The sequence below is a fragment of the Equus caballus genome, chromosome 24, assembly GCF_041296265.1.
Source record: "Equus caballus isolate H_3958 breed thoroughbred chromosome 24, TB-T2T, whole genome shotgun sequence".
Lineage (NCBI taxonomy): Eukaryota > Metazoa > Chordata > Mammalia > Perissodactyla > Equidae > Equus > Equus caballus.
In genome coordinates this window covers 17,453,429-17,474,783 of record NC_091707.1, presented here as the reverse complement: position 1 = coordinate 17,474,783, position 21,355 = coordinate 17,453,429, and the positions used below count along the sequence as shown (strand labels likewise).

The window sequence follows — 21,355 nt, the reverse complement described above, 5'->3', positions numbered from 1 at the left end:
CACCTGTTATCCGACTTTTTGAGTCTAGCCATCCTAATGGTATGAAGCGGTTTCTCACTGAGGTTTTGATTTGCATTTCCCTAATGGTTAATGATGTCGAGCATCTTTTCAAGTGCTTATTGGCTATTAGTATATCTTCCTTGGAGAAATTCAGATCCTTTGCTCATTTTTTAAATTGGGTTGGCTTTTTATCATTGAGTTGTAGGATTCTTCCCAGCTTCCTTTCAATACATTTCTTCTCTGCTGAACTGCTGGAATCAATTGCTTGCAACCAAGAATCCTGACCGAAACAACTGGATTTCCCTCTTTATTATTTCTATTAAGTTTTCAAGGGAAACCATGTGAGGAAATTCTGAAAACAAATGCTGAAGTTGTCAGAGCTTTGTGCAAAATAGAAGAGAGGGCAGTATGCCTAAGAGCAGAAAGTCAGTGTGCACCTATAAAGAGAGTATGTAGAATATGAAACATTTTGAAGGCCTCATTGTTTTGCTATTTATGTTCTCCATAAAATAAGGTATATAGGCTCAGTCTGTATGAGTTTTCTTTGATTTCAACAGCCTTTTATAAATCAAACTGTGAATGTCCCTTAAAATGCACATATTTTAACAGACTGCCTGTAAAAGTTTGCTTTATGCTAAGATTCAGAATTAATCAACATTCACCAACTATGTAACATATACACTAGTGAATCAAGAAAAGTAGAGATAATCTAAACCATCTGTCGTGGAAACTCCACAAACTGAGGAGGGATACACAACAAGGATTTGTAGGAAGCAAGAGATGCTCAGCTGAGGCTGGAGACTGCAGAGACGGTGGATATGCAGCAGCAGCATCAGTCTGCACGCCTGTGGAAACGTCTGCAGCAGCCTGAGCCAAGCTTGGAGAGGTTGGACTGACCCAGGGTTAGGGGCCTTACTAGGTGAGTAGGACAGAAGGAGAAGAGGGAAAGGGAGTTCAAGTAAGGAGCCACAGGGCCTACATCGCATAGGGAAGGAAGTAAAGCCAGCAGGGGGCTGACGGAGGAGATAAAAAGGATGAGCAAAGGGTTCCAGGTCTCATTTAAATGAAGACAAGTGTACAGGCATCAAGGAAATGAGTGAACTGAAGGCTGAAGTCATGCCAGGGAGTGGAAAGTGGGTTGGAGAAAGGGACATCAAATTGTTAAAGGGTGGAATAGACCCATTAAGCAAGAGTGGACTCTACTGTTGAACCAGCCCCTGATAGAAAAGAGTTTAATAAAGCTCTTCTCCAAATCACAAGATTTTCATTAAAATTAAGTATCTGTCCTGAAAGACAAGCAGTACATCACACGTTAATAAGTGCAGCGTGAGTGCAACGTAGGAAGACAGGTGTGTGGCCCTGTGCCACATCACATGCAGGCTAACAGGGAGACGTGATGCCCCCCATCACTACACCGCAGGCTGAGTCTCCGACCTGTTGACGAGTCAAAGGATGATGTCACAATGGTAAGGGTGAGGACTTTCTGAAGACTTCGGAGGTCTTCAACTCATTCGCTGACTCTATAGGTAAGCAGCCTCATCACACTGTTCAAGGCATATTCCATCATCTGAGCATGCTTCCTTTCACCTTACTGAGGCAGAGATAAACGACAAAAGCAAGCTGACACCATGGATGATTTCACGAAGGCAAGCTGCAGCGTCACTGCCAGGCTCAGTGTTAGCCTCACGCTGTCCACATCTGCAGCCTCCACCCTCTCTTCTCTGCCTAGCACTCTGCCAAATTAGCACCCAGTGACCAGCGACCTGCCAAACACAACAGGCTTCCAGACCTCTCTGCTGCGTTGATCACTCTGCTGAGTTGACATCAGGGACCCCCACATCCCTCCGGCTTTCCTACTGTGGCCCTGGATCTCCCTCCTGTGTTCTCTCCAAATAGCTCCTCCTCTTCCGTTAACTTCTTTAAAGCCAGTGTTTCCCAGGATTTCATTCTCAGGCAATTGTTGTTCTCACTCCACCTACTCTGCCTGGGTGGCTTTTATCCACCACCTTGATGTCAACCACAAACTGAAAAACCAAATCTGTCCGCAGCACTGCCTCTCGCTTGTTTCAGACTTACATGTCTCCACCTGACAGTTGTACTCCTCACCACAAAGCCACCCCACCTCTGGATGTCCCACAGAACCTCAATGTCAAAATTTCTCATCCTCTTCCCTAAAATGCTTCCTGCTCCTGGGTTCTCTCTTACTGACTTTCATTATCTACCTAGTTTGAGTTAAGACACCTAGGAGTCATCATCAAAGCTCCTTCCCATGGTGAACATACCACATCTTGCCAATTTTACTTCATAAACATTTTAAAAACTCATTCTCTTCTCTGCACCCATTCCACCACTGCCTTGTCTCAGCTATTCTCATCACACAGCTTTGTGTGCTCTCTGACTCCAGTCCGAGGCCCACCGCTGCCACCAGGGTAAGGCATCTAAAACATCTCACCTTGCACTTTTCTGCCTTCAACCCCTTAAGGACTCCTCTTTGATCATGAATCATATTACAAGCTCCTCATCACAATAGACAAGTCCTTTTATGATCTGGTCTCAGCCCACTCGTAGCTTCATTTTTTGACATAACCTATCTCTTTTGACACACCTATCATAACATGGTGTTCCAGCAACACTAAATGACTTGCAAGTTCCTGTACTAACAAGCTGTTTCTCCTCCACCTCTGGGTTTCTGTGCACATGAGCGTCCCTATGTCCGGAGCACTGTTTTGCCTTCACTTGGCCAGCTCCCACTTATTGCCTACAACTCAGCATAGGCATCTCCTTTCCAGGAAGATTCCCAGAAGTACTTTCGCTAAGACTAGCGTAGTTGCCACTCCTTCAGACATTCATTAAATCAAAGGTATTGAATGGGTACTGAATAGACAGTTTTTTCTATATTTCTAAAAAAACATGATCCTGAAGAATAGAAATTTTTAACTGTAACCTAATCAAAACACAATAAGGAAACCAGATTTGAGGAACTTAAAATTCTCTAAATAATGTATTACAAAACCAATAGAATTATTTTTGAACTATTGATACCACTGGATAGCCATGCCAGCATATTAGCGCCTTTTTAAAACTAAAAGGACAGCTCAGTTTACATATACATACTTATGTGTGTATGTGGGTGTCCCTAGAAAAGCTATCTGATTTTTTAAAACTAAATGTTTTCCTACCTATTTTATTTCAGACATACTTCATCTTTAGTTTTTAATGCTCTCCAAATACAATGGTTTCTAGTTACCTCAACTTAAATCCAACCATTTCCAAATAATGCTTTATAAAATTACTTAAGCTATTATTTAGAAACTAATCTTTTTTTGAAAATGGAAAGAAAAGATGTCTTGGTATTGGAGTAAATTTTGCTTCTTTTAAGAACTATGTCCTTTATCTTTGCTGCCCTTTACTGTTATAAAAGCGGTATCTTAGTAACAAATGAAATTAAGGAAAAAATTAAAGGATTCATTTGATTTTGTTACATTGATTTTTTAAAAATAAAGTCATGTCCATATGGATATAGCTTACAGAAACTAAGGAATAATCATTTCATCATTCTGTACTTTAAGTATTTAAATATTATTTTGGCAAGAATACAGAAACAAAAATTTACTTAAGCATTTTTTTTCATATTACTTGATTTATTCCTTATCTATAACATAAATATTTCAAAGGGAATAAAAAAATATAGAATGTTCATAGTTACTCATATTGCCTTTCACATACTGATGTGTAAAGAATATCTCTTACATTTTCTCAAATTTTTGTGAAATTTCAAACAAAATACCTCAAGGTTTCCACCTTAAGTCTTACTGAGCTAAATATCAATGAACCTTCCATATGAACAAGGCACTGCAAATCTGAGATAGAAAAAGACAACTTACATAGGTGATGCTGCAAAGACGTTGATGCGTGTGTCTGAAGGTGAATCTAGTCTTAACTGCATTAAGCAAATGAGGTGACTGAGCAAGCACTTATTATCTGGTTATTTATCAGTTTTTTTAAGAAGCTATGAGTCCAATGAATCTACAGAATTCCTAGAGCCTCCAATTAATCCACTGTCTTGAATTTGGCCCATGACGATACCTCTCAATGAAGGTGCCCCAGAGTAAGTGATCAGACAAATCAGTTGTAATCTAACTCTTTCAGGGAATAATTCTAACCAGAATACACACTCTACAATTTTTTTTTCCTGAAAAGGCTACAACATATTTTTTAAGTTTTCTTGGCAGAATTAGATTACATAGGTAGAATGAAACATTATTCATAAATCTGACTACCTAAATACTATTAAATGATTGATAGCCCAAATTTCTGGTAAGTAATCTTTCTTGTAAAAATATATAGAAGGAATATTCAATCTGACATTATTATTTAAACATGAGTTTTAAATGAAATTGTTGGTTTGAGCCCACAAAATGAGCTGTTTGGTATCATCCATAAAGTCTAATGTACAGATGGACTATAAATATAAGTACCTCCCAAATAAGACAGAACAAGTGTCAGGTACCTGTAGACTAAGTCTGATTTTTTTTTCAAACAAAAATGACATAATCAAAAGCACCATTGCATTTTTTCTTGGCAATCCAGGAGTCCTACTTTCAATTTCCGTTTTTTTTTTTAAATAAATATACTTAAGAAATTATTTACTTTTTTTAAAGATTGGCACCTGAGCTAACATCTCTTGCCCACCTTTTTTTCTCTTCTTCTTCTTCTCCCCAAAGCCCCGCAGTACATAGTTGTCTATTCTAGTTGTAGGTCCTTCTGGTTGTGCTGTGTAGGACACCACCTCAGCATGGCTTCATGAGCGGTACTAGGTCCGTGCCTAGGATCCCAACCGGCAAAACCCTGGGCTGCCAAAGTGGAGCAGGCAAACTTAACCACTCGGCCACGGGGCCAGCCCCAAGAAATTATTATTTTTTTTAAAAAGCTACTAAGGAATTAATAAATTTATTTATTTACACTTAATGTACTAAAGTGGCATCTTAAAATTAGCTCATTAAAATTAAAAGACATACATTCTTCCATTGAAATTGATAAAATTGATAAAAATTGTTTTTCTTCAGTTTATTACTTCAACAAAACTAATAAACTGGAGAAAAACAAGAGAAATTCAAAGAGGATGTGAACAAAATGAGAACTCTTTTCACCAGAACTCTTTAATAAAATTGCAAAATAGCCTAAACTATTTTCCACTTTAACTTAAGAACATTTATGATGAGCTAGATATAATATGAGAAAAAAATGTTTTCCATTTGCAATCTAATTCTCATAGAGCCTCAAAGAAGGAGGTCAAAGGAGACAGCTCTTCAAATGAAATATGTATTTTTAGAATCTAACCTGACTACAGAAAGATAACGTCTTATGAGGCTATACAAAGATCACACACTTCAAACACAATTACCATGATAATTTTAATAACATAACCACCATATTGTAAGAGAGAGTCACATGTCAATCCTAACAATCAAAATCAAGATTTTACACTCCTAGAGAGGTATGCTCAATTTTCAAGGTTTCACACTAACAATGATACCGATGATCCAAAATACTAAATAATCTAAAAGTCATTGAAGTATGTTTTATTTTATATAAATAAATATATTTTATATTTTACATTGCAGTAAATAAATCTTCCGAATTGCTTTTTATTTGGGTTCACACTAAAATCACGTAGTTCACATTCCAAGAGAACACAGAAGTTAGGCAATGAGGAAAGATACATCAAGAGTGTGATAGATAGTATGAGAAGGGTGGTCAAATGTCTAAAATCTCACCCAGATAATGCGAATGACAGCCATTCTCCACTAGGGTAAGGGATATGTGATGCCATTAAGAGTATCCTAACAAATGCGAGGCTCAGAATTCTGTGTTTAAACCTTAACTGCTCTCTTTTTGGCCCACACAATCCATGAGCCCCAGATAAGATTCCTAAGACGGGTACTGATTGTGCAGTGGTTTTCTCACTGATGGAATACTATCCATCTGTTGACACAATGGATAAATCAGGAGGTTACAATGTACACCATTGACACAAGTTTACTATTGATGATAAGGCGTATTTTTCTTTCCACTACACGGTATTTGATTTTCACGTGTAGTCACATGTTTGTCTAACCCTCAATCAAAAGGCAAATAACAGAAACCTGAAATTCTTTCAGAATACACATTTGACGTGCCTCATAAAATTCATGAATCTATTTGTCTTCTGTGCTACTTGCATGCAAAGAACCCAACATGGAGGGTACACTCCCCTCTGTCTACACCGAAAACTCCTACTTGAAATGAGTAGAATCAAGTAGGAAGGCCACAATACAGCATCTGAGCATTACTGTTAAATAAATTACTATCAACTCATATTGACAACTAAAAAATTGCAATGGATTTCAGGGAAGAAGTATGGTAAAGCAGGATACTATTAACAGCAAATCTACCACCCCCATCCTCCCAAATTCTTATCTTTATGGGTCTTATTCACGAAAATTATACAAATGTTACCTTCTGGCTCATTCACACAACCAACATGCATGTATTTATCTCTTCAGTGTATTTGGAGAATGGTCAAACTGGGAAGCTAAGCTACTGACAGAAAACCACTCAACACTCTCTTTCTGTGGCAGTGCACTCAACACTCTTTCGGCAAATGCATATTGAGCATCTAATATGTGCCAGGTACTCTGTGGGCAAATTATAGTCAGTGGCCATTTAGACAGCAGTGGAATCTAAATTTCTTCTTTTCAAGTTTAGACCTAATGAATGTAAATCAATAATTTAGGACCCTGTATATTAAAGTTATATCTCTGAAACCACCATGACACCTAAAAAAGTGTAAAACATTTCCATCTTTAATAAATTTGCAAGTAAGCCCTTTTTCCCACATTTTATAAAAATTTACTTTCACTCCAGATAAAATCCTACCAAGCTTTGTTCTATTTCACGAGATTCAATCAAAAAGAAAAAACTGTTCTCCCCTGAATTTTCAGCTACATAAATACCAACTATCAGTACACTAAAAGGAAAAGTACAAAATATTATTCCTGATTTAAAACCACTAAATAAAATTGGGGAAAAAATTTAAAAGCCTTTAGAAGGGGAAAAAAGCACAACTGAAACGGAGGGAATACGATTACGAATAGCTTCCATAAATAAAATGTAATCACACAATTTCCATTAGAAGTAAGATTTTTGCATTTGCCAATAAACGAGAAAAGCTATTTAAGGTTTAGAACAATTCATTTTATTATATCCCATCAACTTATCCCTGAATATCGAAAAGAAAAACACCGAATTGGGCTTTATAGGAATCACCATCATTTACATTTTACTAAGTTTTCATGGTATGTCAAATAACTTGCACAATGGGAGTCAGTGTCTTCACAAAGCAGGGCCTAGTTTAAAATAACTCACAAATTACAGATTTTTGTCAATTTTGCTTGAAATGTTTAAAAGAACACAAGACTTCAGGATTAGCTTGTTACTCAATCTTGATAGTGTATTTTGTATTCAGTAGCAAAAGTGAAATTGGTTAAATATATTCCAGCATGTTATTCTCAAAGGCACGGGCCAAGGCATCACTCCAGGTCCTTTTTAACTCAAAACTTAGAAGATGCTGTATAATTTTTAAAATGTTAAAATACCAAAGGTATATGAAGTAAACCTAAAAGATCCAAATAAGGAAAATCAACAGAATGAGGGTATTACACTACTTTCATCAGCAACGCTAACCAACTTAATAAACAATAGAGATTTAATACTAAGTAGTCTTATTATGCAAAGTTATGAAATATATCTTAATATTTCAGTTCATTAAGACTTTCCCATTTTTGTAGCTTTGAAAAGCTGCAAATCTCTATGAGTTATGATCTATAATTTTATTTTTAAGAAATAGATGCATTTATTATTATGGCCATAATGACTGATGACTAGTTCCGGTGGCAAAATCTCGGCAGGAACCAGATTTAGCAATTTAAATGTTTTATAAGTTTTTGTAATTGAGGAAACTTTTCATAATCTGACATTTGTTAAAACCACTTATTAGAAATTATGCAGCACAGTAGCTGTGGAAATATGAGCTAGCTTCACAATTATAAAGTCAGCCTATGTAGCCCTTTCCTATTGTATACAGTGGCATAAACCCCACCGCGGCCTATCAGCTAACTGGCAGGCAGGGGGCTGCTCTATTCAAAGTGAGAGATACAAGCTGCAGGGCAAAAACCTGGCAGCTCCCATCTGACCCCACAATCCCCTACTGGTGACAGCTCCAAGCTCCATGGCAAATTAGGCCTTCTCATATTACAATTGGAGAAGACAGATTCCATTAGCAGTATCTGAAATTGAGTGGAGAGCTGCACTGTTATCAGACTTGACTCATAAGCACTGCTATTAATCAGAGCTATGATAGCATTTATATATTTCAAGCTATCTGCTGCCGCTGTGATATTCTGCTACAAAGGGTTGATGGGACTTAGGAAAGTGAACAATAGAGCTTTCTGGGAAAAGCAGAGTAAATCAAGAAAGTCTATGACTTCCGCACATTCTGAAGGGATTGTGGTTTACATAAATTTTCTCCCAATTGGAGATTGAGCTCTTCCTCATCTTACACATGGGATTTAGTTGTCACTCAATGGTAACAGCTGTGAAAAGGTGAAGCGGCCCACCGCTCAGAATATTGCCTTCGCTTTTAAAGCAATTAACCCATGAACAGGAGGATACCTGGTGATATCAAAGGGATTAGGCCAGGCAGTGCATTATTAACATTCCCTTGAACTAATTCTAACTCTGACTAGCTGTCAGAGAAGACTCCACAGTCTTAAAAAAGAGTTTTTGCCCTGCTTTTTTTCCTTCAAAACGAAGTGCTGCTATTTCAGCCTAATATGTCCCTCTACTTATAAGAAAATGCAAATGAACCGAGCTCTTAATATGCTTAACCAGTCCCAGTCAATGCAATTTTAATACAAGTATGAGAGAAATATATGATCAATTAACCAGGGATCAAGACAGATATTCTCCTGAATGGAAATTAATGCTCCAGTACTTCCCATTCTTCTCCAACTACAAAAACTGGGTGACTATTTGTTACTTATGCATAGTTACCTCTGAAATTAGGGAGAGCTTCACATTATTCTCTACGGCAATAATCTAAAATACTCTTTGAGCTGGAAAATCCAAATGTCTCTTAAGCAGGAGATTCTACATTCTCTAAGGTATGGCATTTTAATTTTCTATTCTTTATTGAATGGAATCCTAGCTGAAGCTATAAGAATGGCAGACACAGTGCTCAGAATCAAGTGTTCCTTTTCTAAGTGTGATCAAATTAATTTTTAGCAGCAGCATAATGTTTAGAAATATATAACTTATAAAGAATAAAATACCCCATAAATAGAATGTTGGCACAAAACAATCTGCCAGAAGAGATTTAAATATTAGTCAAATTGCTTATAAGTTCTTTGTAGTAAGCAGGCATAGTTTCAATATACCTTTAATTGTTATTAATATTCATATATTCTAGGTAACCTGCTTGGCATTAAGAGATCTGATTTCTTATTGTACAAAGTTAATGGTACTGGAAAGTTTTTTTATGGAAGTTTCCTGAAACAGAGCCTTTTAGAAGAAATATTTGAAAAACTGTTTAATAGTTAGTGACTTTGTCTTACTTTCTTCAAAATAAGCACTGAATTTTGATTATAAAAACTAAAACAATTTTACTTTCAATTCACATAAGTGCTCAACGAATACTGTCGAACGAATTCTTCTATCCTTCTGCAGCTCCTTTTGGCCCACAATAGTTTAAAAAGGATGCACTGGCTCTCAAGCCTGTTGAGAATATACCCCCTACCCTGTAACTACCAAAATAAATAACACAGGTGCGCCCTCATCTGAGATCATCAGCAATTTAAACCCTCCCTGAGGGAAAGAACTTTCATACAATGCTATCAACATGCCCCAGCCTCTTTTGGCGACACCAGAACACAGGAAACGCAAGCACGCTGAGGTCTCACGATGGAGATTTCAGTCCCTCCTTCTTCAGTCCATGGGACCTAGTCTGACATTTCTTAGAAAATAAGTTTGAAATTCAAGTACTAGGCAACACTAAATGGTGTTCATATTAGTCATTTATATTATCTGCAACTTTTTTATTTTGTACTAATAGGATTTGTGAATTTCAAATATGATACTTTAAATATCATACTATCAATCTTAAAAATCATTTACTTCAATGGCCTTAAAAAAGAACTTCCTAGTTCCTATAAATCACTAACTGTATTACATAGTCTTGAATGCACACATGTACACATTAATAAAATGAATACTATTTCATATAAATGAAATGTATTAGATTAAACTCCCTTAATATAATGCATGCTTAAAAATACCCCCGAAGGGGACAATACATAAATATACACAGAAACAACAGCCACAATCTTACTATTTTTAATTCAATACACTAAAGTGATACATACAGCTTTCAATGTGCTGTTTTACTCATATGCTTTCTACATTAGGGCAGAGCAAACATAAATGAGTTCTTGCCAACCATTAGGAAAGATTGACAAAAAAGGCAGTGTTAATGACATCTCACAGCTTTTAAAAGCAAGAGAAAGATGCAAGAAAAGCAAAAATTACATAGTAATTGGAAACAACGAATAAATTGTTCTTTCAGTCTGTCATGTTTACTGAAAAAAATAGAGCTTTTTACATCAACACATTTAAACAGAAATTTGCTTTTGAAATACAATCTTTGTTTAAAAGGCACAGAAGGTCTTTATGTCCACCCCAAGAGCTAAATATAGTGAATGCTATGTGAACAATTACCTGAAAAAAAACTAAACCTGTTAAAAGAATTAATTTACTGCACACCAGTCAGCACTAATCCTACATGTACAGTAATGTTCTCTTAAGTGATGGGGGAAAGAAAGAATAAAACTGTTTCCTGGATCAAAAGCCTTCAATATTCAACAACAAAATGGAATGATGATTTGGTCTGTAAACGTATAAAGTAATGAAATGTCTCCTAAACAAATTCTGATAAAGGAGTTAACCTGTAAAGGAATACATTTACTGTATGCTGGGACTGGAAAAAAGCCGTCACTGTAACGGCAGTACAAAAACTGTGTCCTGCTGTTGGGTTTATATTCACAGAAGAAAGGTTTTAAAGGTTAAGTTCAGGTCATACAACAAATGAAATTGTAACAAGCCAGCTGACATTGTATAATGTCTTCTTCCACTCAATCAATAGGCTACTGTTAGTCCTATTACCATAGAGATGGCTTGCTCTTTCCTGAAGGGTGTCTATTGTTTGACAAAACAGATTTGCCACTTGAACTAGGTTGTTCCCAAAGGACGTGTACCTTGTCAATTATTTGTATTCAAAATAATGAAGTACTTTCATATTAAAACGTATGTAAGAGACAATATCGTTAGACCTCTTTTCTGAAAGAAAGCAACTTTTCCAAAGTATTATATTACTAAAACCACTCAAATATCCAGTTTAGTCATATTAGGAGTTTTTGATTTAAAACATATGTCAGTAAATATACAAATTTGCCATTAAAACTGTATAGTAAAAGAAAAGGGTCACAGGCTAGTGTGCTAATCTAAAGCCCATTAGAATCAAGCATAACAATAAAAGCTATTTTAAAAACGTGGACAAGTCAAAGGAAAATTATCGTACAAAGCCATTTGGATTCTACAAAGATAAAGATTTTTATACATAATTTTTACAGTGGTTTTCATGTGGAATGGCATCAACAATTAAAATATCAAAAAACATGGAAAAGTTTTAGAAAACTAATCACTTTATATAAGAGCTATTTATATCCACATAGCATTTAAATATATGTGTATGCTATAGAAATGATCTTTTAAAATACAGATGCACTATCTAAATAAATACAAGTATTAATTTTCTTTAAATGTCCGTCTTAAATGTCTTGTAAAAATTAATAACTCATACATTCAATACAGAACAGGTAAGCTCTAAATTCCAACTTAAATATTTAAAAAAAGATCAGTTTTTCTCTCAACAAAAATAATGACAGATTCTTAATTATAAAAGATTCAGAAGAAACAATTCTAATAAAGATTATTCTAATCATTTAGAAAAAGTATTCATAACACTAATCAATACAAGCAGAGATGTTATTTTAAAAATTTCATACTTAAAGATTTGGCTATTACTGAAAACCTATAAGACTGAAATAGAAACACATTAAATAATATAAAAATTTGGTAAATGATCAACAATTATGACATTTGAATCTGGCAGCTTTCCACAAATAGATTTAAAAGTATGCTTTAGTCATAATTATTTTAACTTTTACCTTTCTATAAATAATTAAAAGGGAATTTAGAGAGAATTTAACCAAAGAGCAATATTATGACTAATGCAAATAAAAACATTAGTGTCCAAAAGTGACATCTGAAATTGTCTATTCAAATTTTACTATATTTACATACAAAAATTATTTGTTTTTATAATGAAACCTGCAATAGTTTCTGAAAGTCTTTCAATTTGGTTTTCCCTTTGCAGGAAGTATAATTTGTATTTTTCATTATAATCCCCTTAGGCACAGGTTAGACAAATGAGTTTACAAATATCCTAAACTAATGACCCGTTTTTTAAGAGCAGGGTAGGCTTCTAAACTAAGAAAGCCTTCTATCATGAAGTAAGTGGGGTCTAATTTGCTTATCCTCCCTACAGCTATAATGCAACAAAGTGAAACCTTACTAAAACCACATCCCAAACTGATTTCCTTAGTTAATAGCTTCATTTCAAAAAGTACACAACATGTGCGTATTTAGAACACAGGACAATTTGGTATTAGCTCAGACCTGATGGGCGGCTGCCCATCAGCAATACTGTGAGTAATTAAATGATATTTACCATTTATCAAAAGATGAACTTCATGTTGTTGAATTAAACCAGCCCATCTGCATCTCCATAAAATGACAAACCTTATTAGTTCTGCCTAACCAGAGAACTGTGACAATGAACTGGTGACACCTTCACTCCATTGTATGAAGCAGAACCAAACGTGTCATCATTTGAGGGAGTCAAATGCATATGAAACTATTGTAAATTAAGAAAGTGAAGTCACATGAGTGATTAGGAATTCCAAGCAACAAAAGATTTGTTCTTTTTAATGTACACACTTGGGCTATAAGAAAGCTACCTCTCCAACTAGTCAAAATTAATTTTAACTAATCAACTACTTTACCTGAAAGCAGTGAAAAAAAGTAATGATGCAGCTACTGCTCCAAACAAGCCGCACAGAAGATTGACTCGGTAAGCAACTGAACCAAAAGGAAACAGGGTAATTGCCAGTTGAGCCACCAGAGTGAACAAAGGATAGCCAGGAGGATGGGCAACCTATGGAAAAATTAGCAACAGTGAGAAGGTTTTCATCTCGTAAAAGAAGAGTCACACTGGCTTTAATTGAAAAGTAGCCCTTTTCTCAGGCAAGTATAAAGACTAAGAGCCAATGACTAAATGTTTGAATAGTGGTTTTCCATTGTAATCCTCTTGTGCCAATACAAATAAATATTTTCTTTAGTGGATTTGGCAGCGTCTCTCACATGGTGTGTCACCTACAGAAAGGGTGACACATTCATTGTCAGTTCTTAAGTAGTTTGTTCTCTGGGTTCACAGTACATTAGGGTCATTTAAAAGGCTACTGAAAAAAAGCAGGTTCTGAAATATCGTATTGGTTAGAAAGTTGAAAGACCACACTGCTATCGGATTACCACCATGCTGACAGTCCTAAGGTCTTGCCTAAAGGGATCATGCACCATAATAAAGTTTATTAAATAATAAACTTATTAAAACTGTTAACCCGATTTATTTTATTCTCCATAGCTTATACAAAATTTGGGGTGATAATAAGCCAGCTACTGTATATATAGTAAAGGCTTTGCTTTATAATTTAGTTTAATTGGATTTAAAACTTAAAGTAAATTGTCACGTACTGTACTTATAAGTTACTAAAAACTGGGGTTTGAAAATAAATTAATCTACTTTACTCCATGCTTAATTAAACTTTCTTAATTCCTAAAACTGTTAATGAGAGCATTGATTAAACAATAAAACTAATACTTACTCCAAGCTCATGTGCGGCTGTGATCAGTTCCCCTGTGAAAAAATAATGTAAAACCAATAATTACTATTAGAAAATGACACTCCTCCAAAGTTTTCAAAATCCAAATGCTTGCATTGGGGTTTTGCATTAATTTAACTGGATAAAACTGTAAATCTGTAGAGATTTAACAGCATGAAATAGTCTAAGAATATTTTCCCCCTTAGGTCTTATTGAACAAACTATCTTTGATAGTTTTTAGTAACTGGTCAGTGGAAATATAGGTGAAGTCCAGTTTTTAAAAAAAAATGCTTATTTTCCCTCCTGAAAGTTGTATACACTTGCAAATATATAAAAACGTTTACGGCGCATTAGTGTAATATGCTCTTTATCCCTCAAAAATTTAGTCCAAAACTGTCTATAAAGATACAACCTTATCATATATAAAATGTGCAGACATCTGAGTTTTGGACACTCCATAAAATGTTCCATTCTGCCCTAAACTGGTATTTGGATATCTTCTCTACATTAATTATGTTACACACCTTTAAACAATTACCAAATGCTTATTAGCTCCAGGTTATTTTGGTAAGCTTTACCATACATTTTTTTAAAACATTAATCATTATATTATTTCATAGTTCTTTATAATTCCTCACCATTATTAATTATTTCTAAAATTATGATGCAGTAACTCAATGCTTATTTGTTAATATTTTAAGTATCCAGAGCACAGGGACCATTTCTGACACATCCCTGTACACTATAATACAGTACAATGTAAGAAATCAATTAATACTTATTGATGATTAATGAAAGTTACTATTATGTATTAGGAAATATATTAATGTCCATTTTCTATCCTTCAATGGATATCAATGCTCTTAATTTCTACTACCCCAGCCATAGTTTATACCTTTATCCTCTCTGGCCTGGACTACAGTAATAGCTTTGACCAATCTACTTCAACTCATCTTCATAGTGAAATCACTTATTACTGCCACCCCCATCCCCCCAAAAAAGGTTGGATCGTATCCCTAGTCTAAAATTTCTCAGCAGCTGCTCTCTCCTTACTGAATGAAGTTCAGATTCCTCAGGATGACATGCAAGGCCTCTGTGGCTCCAGGTCCCTTTACAAGGCTTATATCCATGAAAACCTCAGTCAAATCTGTTACCCACTGTTCCTCTGGAACGGTCCTCTTTCGCACCTCTTATCACTCATTTTCTCACAGGGCATTCTCTCCTACATCCTTCAAGGCCTAGTTCAATTGCCACCTTCTCATGACACCTTTTCTTATACATCTCTGCCCGGCCTCCCCCATCAGAAGTAATCTTTTCTTCCTCTTCCATAGAGCCTGCTTGGACCTCTCTATTTCACACCCTATTTAGATCGCCTTATATTCTGGTTAGTTGTTTTCATTTCTCTTTCCCACTAAGCTGAAAATATTATCCTATCCATTTCAGGATCCTGTCCAGAGAGCACCACCTCTCCCTCCTCTGGCCACACAATCTAATTCAAGCCTTGCCCGTAGAGGCTGACAAAATGACCTATCACATTGTCACCCTTGCTGCTCAGACACCTCTATATTAGGTGAGTGACTGCTTGCATCATGGAAGCCCCATAAGGGCACCCAAAGACAGATATTGCTCACTTAAGTCTATTACTTAAGAACATCCTTTAAGTTTTCTGAAGATATTCAAGGGCACCTTAGAAACCAAAGGCACTTTTTGTATCCTACCTACTTTCTAAAGAAATTGTTTGTGACGTAAAAATATTTAAAATAACTGTTCCCTTTGTAACTACTGTCAAGGATATTCTATAGTTTTACCCTAGAATGGGTTAGCCCTTATGTCTTCACTCCCAAACTGTTTTCATCAGTTTTTGGTTCTTTTATTTCTATAGGTGCGATGAAGCAAAGTTACATTCAAATTTTCAAGGTCACTATTCATTCTCTTCCATTTAAAATGTATTTAGAATTACATTTAACATTAAGAAAAATAGCCTGTCTTCTCTAACTTCTTTTTACCATTAAAAAGTCAACATGCTGTTATTCTTTGCTGGAGTTGCTGGTATAAAGATAAATCTGGAATGCGACAAATTTCCATAACCAACTCTCATCAAATGTTAAACTAAAATCTAAGTAGAAAAGATGCTACCATTCAAAGTCTATAAACGTATCCTTGATAAAAAACTAAACAAACTCTTAAAATTGAATATGATAAAGAGAAAAGAAAAAGTGAATAGTAAAAAAAAAAGCCTACTTGGTCCTTGCTCTCAACTCTTTACATTAAGGTTTCCTCAAATTTAAGTCTTACTATGACCTGCATCAGAAATATCTGCTTTTTAAAACTGAAGATCCCTTGAGCATACCCCAAACCTACCTACATAAGACCTCTGGCCTTGGGGCCAAGCTGCCCAGGCAATTCTGAAGTACAGTCAAGTTTGAGAACCACAGCTTTTTTGTCTGGGACACAAATGGGTGGCAAGCTCAGAGTGGTTAGTAGATGCTTAAGCTTTATAAAAACCAGCTCCCTCTATATTTTATATTAATTATACAATTATATTGTCATGTAGCATCTTTTAAAGACAGTATTCTTAAAATATACAAACACATATACAAGCTAATTTATTTTTCCCAAGAATAACAAATAGAAGTAGATTCCCACCCTCTCCTCCAAGGGACCATGAGCACTCCAGCCCATAAATCAACCACGTGTACCAAGTGGTGCAAAAAAGAGTTTTGGAAAGGCCACACAATGTGATGGATTTATACAGTATAATTTTATATTTATCAGGAAAAAGAATACATGCTTTATATCAGTTTTAAGATGTGCTGTTTATTGATAAAAATATATTTCATAAACACAAGGGGAAGAGTACATTCAATATATGAACAAAACTATAAAGATATTGTACAAACTTTACTGGAAATACTTGGAAAACTTTATTTATCATCCCCCAAAATGAACATCAAAATACTAGAAGCAACCACTATTTAGCATCAAACTAAACAAATCAGAACACCTAAAAACTGCGTAACTCAAAGTGAAGAGATAACTTTATTTTTCATAGAAAACTAAAAGACGGTATTAATAAAGACAATAATCACAGATTTTTAAATAGACTTTATGACTACATATATGTGATGACAAATTTAACAAAGAATTTAGAGCAGAAGTTAAGAGAGCATGTTCTCAAGTCAATCTACTCCGCTTCTTTCCTTGACTGCCCCGACTTTTTAGCTGTGTCCTTCTGGACACAGCTTAGGCTTAGTTTTGTCATTTATAAAAGGAAGCTATTGACAGTACCTACAGCACAGAGTAGGGGCTGGGAGGGTTAAAGGACAATCCACGTGAAGCGCTTGGACCAGTGCCTGGCACACAGTAGGTGCTCAATAAGTGTTGTTAGGATTATTCATCCCACCCCAATACCTCAGGCTCAAACCACCAGGGTAACTGTCCATGTTTTCTTCTTTTTGTAAAGGTACACAACTACACAGCCCCTGAGGAAAGCTCTCTAATGTCAAAACTCCGGCAACTAGAAAGTTATTTCTATTAACATAAACCTTGGGAATATGGTGACTCCATTCCCCACTGTACTAATGAAACATTGCTCCCCTTTGTTCAATAGGACCTGAAAGAAAGAATAATGGGAACGGCGTGTAGAGAAACATCAAGGGTGTTTTATATTAATTATACAATTATATTGTCATGTAGCATCTTGACAATATGGGTGGGAGGCAGCCTTGAAGACGCCCCCGTGCGCCCGACTCCTGGTATCCTCACTGTGACCTTGTCCCCTGGGCGCGGGCTGGACGGACGGACTGCCCAGAACAGAACAGCGCAGCGGTCTCCGCTTCCAGGGGTAGGTTACAAGCGACAGAGGCTCGGACACAGGCGCCCTCTCCCTCTCTTGACAGAGGTCAGTTTACCCAGGGACCCACTTGGCAGAGAACCGGATTGAGCTTGGAAGCGAATCCTCCTCCAGGGGAGCCCGAGGGGACCGCCGCGCAGCCCACAAGCCGACAGCAACCCGGACCCAGCAAGAGCGCCCGGCCCCGGAAAACGCGGCACGCCAACGGCTGCCGTTTTCAGTCCCTCGACTTGCGGGTCTCTTCAGCGGCAAGATAAGGATGCCTTCAGTTTCTCCAATCTATAGAGCCTCCTCCCGCAGTGACAGCACCGTTCTGACCGTGCTGGCCATTCCCAGGCATTACTGGAGGGCCACTTAACTCGGCAGCGGAACAAACCCTGGATCTCCCTCCTCATCCTACACGCCCAACCATCATTCCTGCGACCCCGGGGCGCGTGCGGCCCGCGCGGCTGCAGAGGCGGCGTGCTCGCAGCCACCCGGCCGCCGCCCCGGCCAGCGCCCCGCCCGACACGGTCCGCGGGCCGCCTCCCGCGCCCCAGCCAGCTGTCAAGCACGCCGCCACCGCCTCAGAGCCGTTCCGCCCCCGCCGCCTGCGTCCGCGTCCCTCCCGCTTCTCCGCCCCCCTCCCTCCCCGCGCCTGTGGGCGGCGCCTGCGCACTAGCCCCTGCGCCAACCCGCGCTCCCGCCGCCGGGCCCCGGGCTGAAGCCGCGGGGACTCGGGCAGCCCCGCCTGTGCACACGCGGGGCCGGGAGATGAGCCGCGAAGGGCACAGGCCGGGAGTCCCAGCGGGCGAGGCACCAGCCCGCACCGAAAGCCCGAGGACCGAGGGACCAGTCACAGGATGGCCACCGGTCCCGTTCCCTGGCCGCCGCCCGGCCCGGCCCGGAGAGCGGTGCGCGCACGCGAGGGGCAGGGGCGGCCTGAGCGTACTTTACCCGAGTCTCCCCCCGGCACCGAGGGCGGCAGCGTGGCGGTGAACACGGCCGCCACCGCCCCGAACACGGCCAGGCCGCCGCCGAGGCCCCCGGAGCGCCGCGGCCACGCTCGGGCTGCCCGCCCCCGGGCCGGGCCGTCGCCGCGGAGCCCCATGGCCGGCGGGCACGGAGGACCGACGACCGGCAGCCCAAGGCCCCGGCGAGGCGAGCGCGGCCGCGCGGCGGCTTCCGGGGCGGGCCTCCGCCGGGCGGGGGGACGGCGGCGTCGCCAGAGCCAGGCCCGGGGCTCCGGCAGCGCCCCTCGCGCCGCGGCTGACAGCTGCTGCGCGCCCCCAAGCAGCGGCTCGCGCGGGACGGCCTCTCGGGCCGCAACCTGGGCCCGGGGCCGCCGGCTCCGCGGCCGCCCCCCCGCGCGCCGACTTGGTCGCGTCTGACGGAGACGGAAGCAGGATGGAGGTCCCGGCGTGGGGACGGGCCGCCTCTGCCGCCTGCGGCGCGGGGTGGAACTGCACGGAAGGCCGGCCCGCCCGCCGGAGCCCACCCTGCCCGACCCGCCGACGTGGGCGCGCGCTGGGCAGAGGGAGCCGGGAAACGTGGTCAGCGCGCGCTTGCTACGGCTGGTCGTGAGCCCAGGTGCTAACTACTAAAGAGCCGAGTCATTTTCAGAAAGATTAAAATAAGCTAGTTGGTCTGTTTTTTTTCTTACACCGTGAGAAAAACTCTGCACAGGAGTTGAGAAACTTGTTTCTATATTAAATAACTCATATCGTGGGAAAGTGGTCTCCTACTTTAATGAAGAGAGGTATTTATTTTGGTGGAGCTTTGACCGCAAAGTGGGAAATGAAACGGAGACACAATACTTTCCAATTAGCTGCAATGCAAAAAAGAGTGGGGACGACCGGACAACCATATAGCACAGCTCTTAGTAGGATTTTTAAGCTTACATTTTACGTCATTATAGCAATTATTCTGGAGTGGAGGGGAGGAGGGCAACCTCCGTGGAATGCATAGCAAAATACACTGAAGATCAGTGGCAATCGAAACCGTGGCACAAGCGACCTGACAGGAACACAGTGTCTCACTGCAGAGTAACTAACATCCACTGCATAGAGTGGCGGTCATTGCGTCCCTTAGTCTTCCTCAGGTACTTACATAATGCTTTCTCAGCTGTATCGTAAGTTCCTGGAGGGCAGTGGCTATGTGGTAGGCTGCTCCCAAAGTTCCCTGACTCCGGATATTCGCTCCCCTGTGTAATCCTCTCCCCTTGTGTCTGGGCCAGATCTAGAGACTCGCTTCCATCAACAGAATAAGGCAAAAGTGATGGAGGTCGCTTTCAAGATTAGGTTATAAAAGACGGACTTTCATCTTGCTTGCATTCCCCTCGTGGACACTACCTCTCTTGCCCTCTCATTGGCTCTTTTCGATGAAGCCACCTACCATGTTGTGAGCTGCTTTTTGGAGAGGTCCACATGGCAAGGAACTGAGCGTCACCTCCAGCCAGCAGCCAGTGAGGAACTGAGGCCCTCAGTCCAACAACCTTCGAGGAGCTAACAGACTAACACTGTTGGAGGGAGCTAGGGAATGCATCTCTCCCCATGTGAGCCTTGAGATGACTCTCTCCTGCCAAGACCTTGATTGCAGCCTGTGAGACCCTCACGCTGAGGACCCAGTTAAGCCTCTCCCAGAGTGCTGTCCTACAGAAGCTGTGAAATAATAAATATTGTTTTAGTCCACTAAATTTTGGAGTATTCGTTACCCAACAATAGATTACTAAGACAGGCTGTCTCCTCTGTTTTCTGAAAGAGCGTACCAATGAATAATACTGACTGAGCCAAGCATATACTTCATTCCCTTTTTATCCATTTCATCTTTTGCTCATGAGTTTTATAAAAAGATAAATTTTCATCATGGCAAATTACTTTTAAAGGGGCATAATTCTTTGCCCATGTTTGGGAGGTAGAGATCAGCCCCGGAAGTATGAATTGGGGAGTTGTTCATGTAAGGATGAGATGAATAAATAAGTTGACAAAAGCAAAGTGTAGCGAGAACAAAGTTGAGGCAAAATGTTAGCCCATCTCTTCATTTAGGGAATGGCGGCAGAAGAGGAGAGAACCGTGGAAGAGAGTGAAGTACGAGAAGCAGCTAAGGAAGAAATGATGTCAATGAAGTATATGTGGTCAGGTTGTCACAGAGAGATGAAGGATGGTGAAGAGAGGCGCATCTTGGTTTTGTGGGGCTGGAGTTTATACAATTTGGAGTGTGCTCCTTTGGCTCTCCTTTTACCGCTGGCCTCTCCACCCAGCGCTGCCTCCCTCAGACCTCCAAACATCAGAGTGTGCCAGGGCTGAGATGTAGAATTATTCTCTCTCTTTCTGCCTTTCCTTCCCAAGACGATTTTATTGAAACTTTAAATAGTAACTATAGGCTGTTACGTTTCAAAGCTACATACCATAAATCTCTCCTTAAAGTTACA

General features: G+C 39.4%; 1 protein-coding gene across 1 annotated transcript in view; it reads right to left on the bottom strand.

Annotated features, from left to right (window-relative positions):
* Positions 1-19,324, bottom strand: part of TMEM260 (transmembrane protein 260) — a 67,970-nt gene extending 48,646 nt beyond the window's left edge. Inside the window, exons 1-3 of the mRNA XM_023627787.2 lie at positions 18,883-19,324; positions 14,097-14,128; positions 13,218-13,369 (exon numbers count right to left, since the gene is read on the bottom strand). Coding sequence (XP_023483555.1) covers positions 13,218-13,369; positions 14,097-14,128; positions 18,883-19,036 — 338 coding nt within the window. The 5' untranslated portion in view covers positions 19,037-19,324. The remainder of the gene's footprint in view (positions 1-13,217; positions 13,370-14,096; positions 14,129-18,882) is intronic.
* Between the last annotated feature and the right edge of the window lie 2,031 nt (positions 19,325-21,355).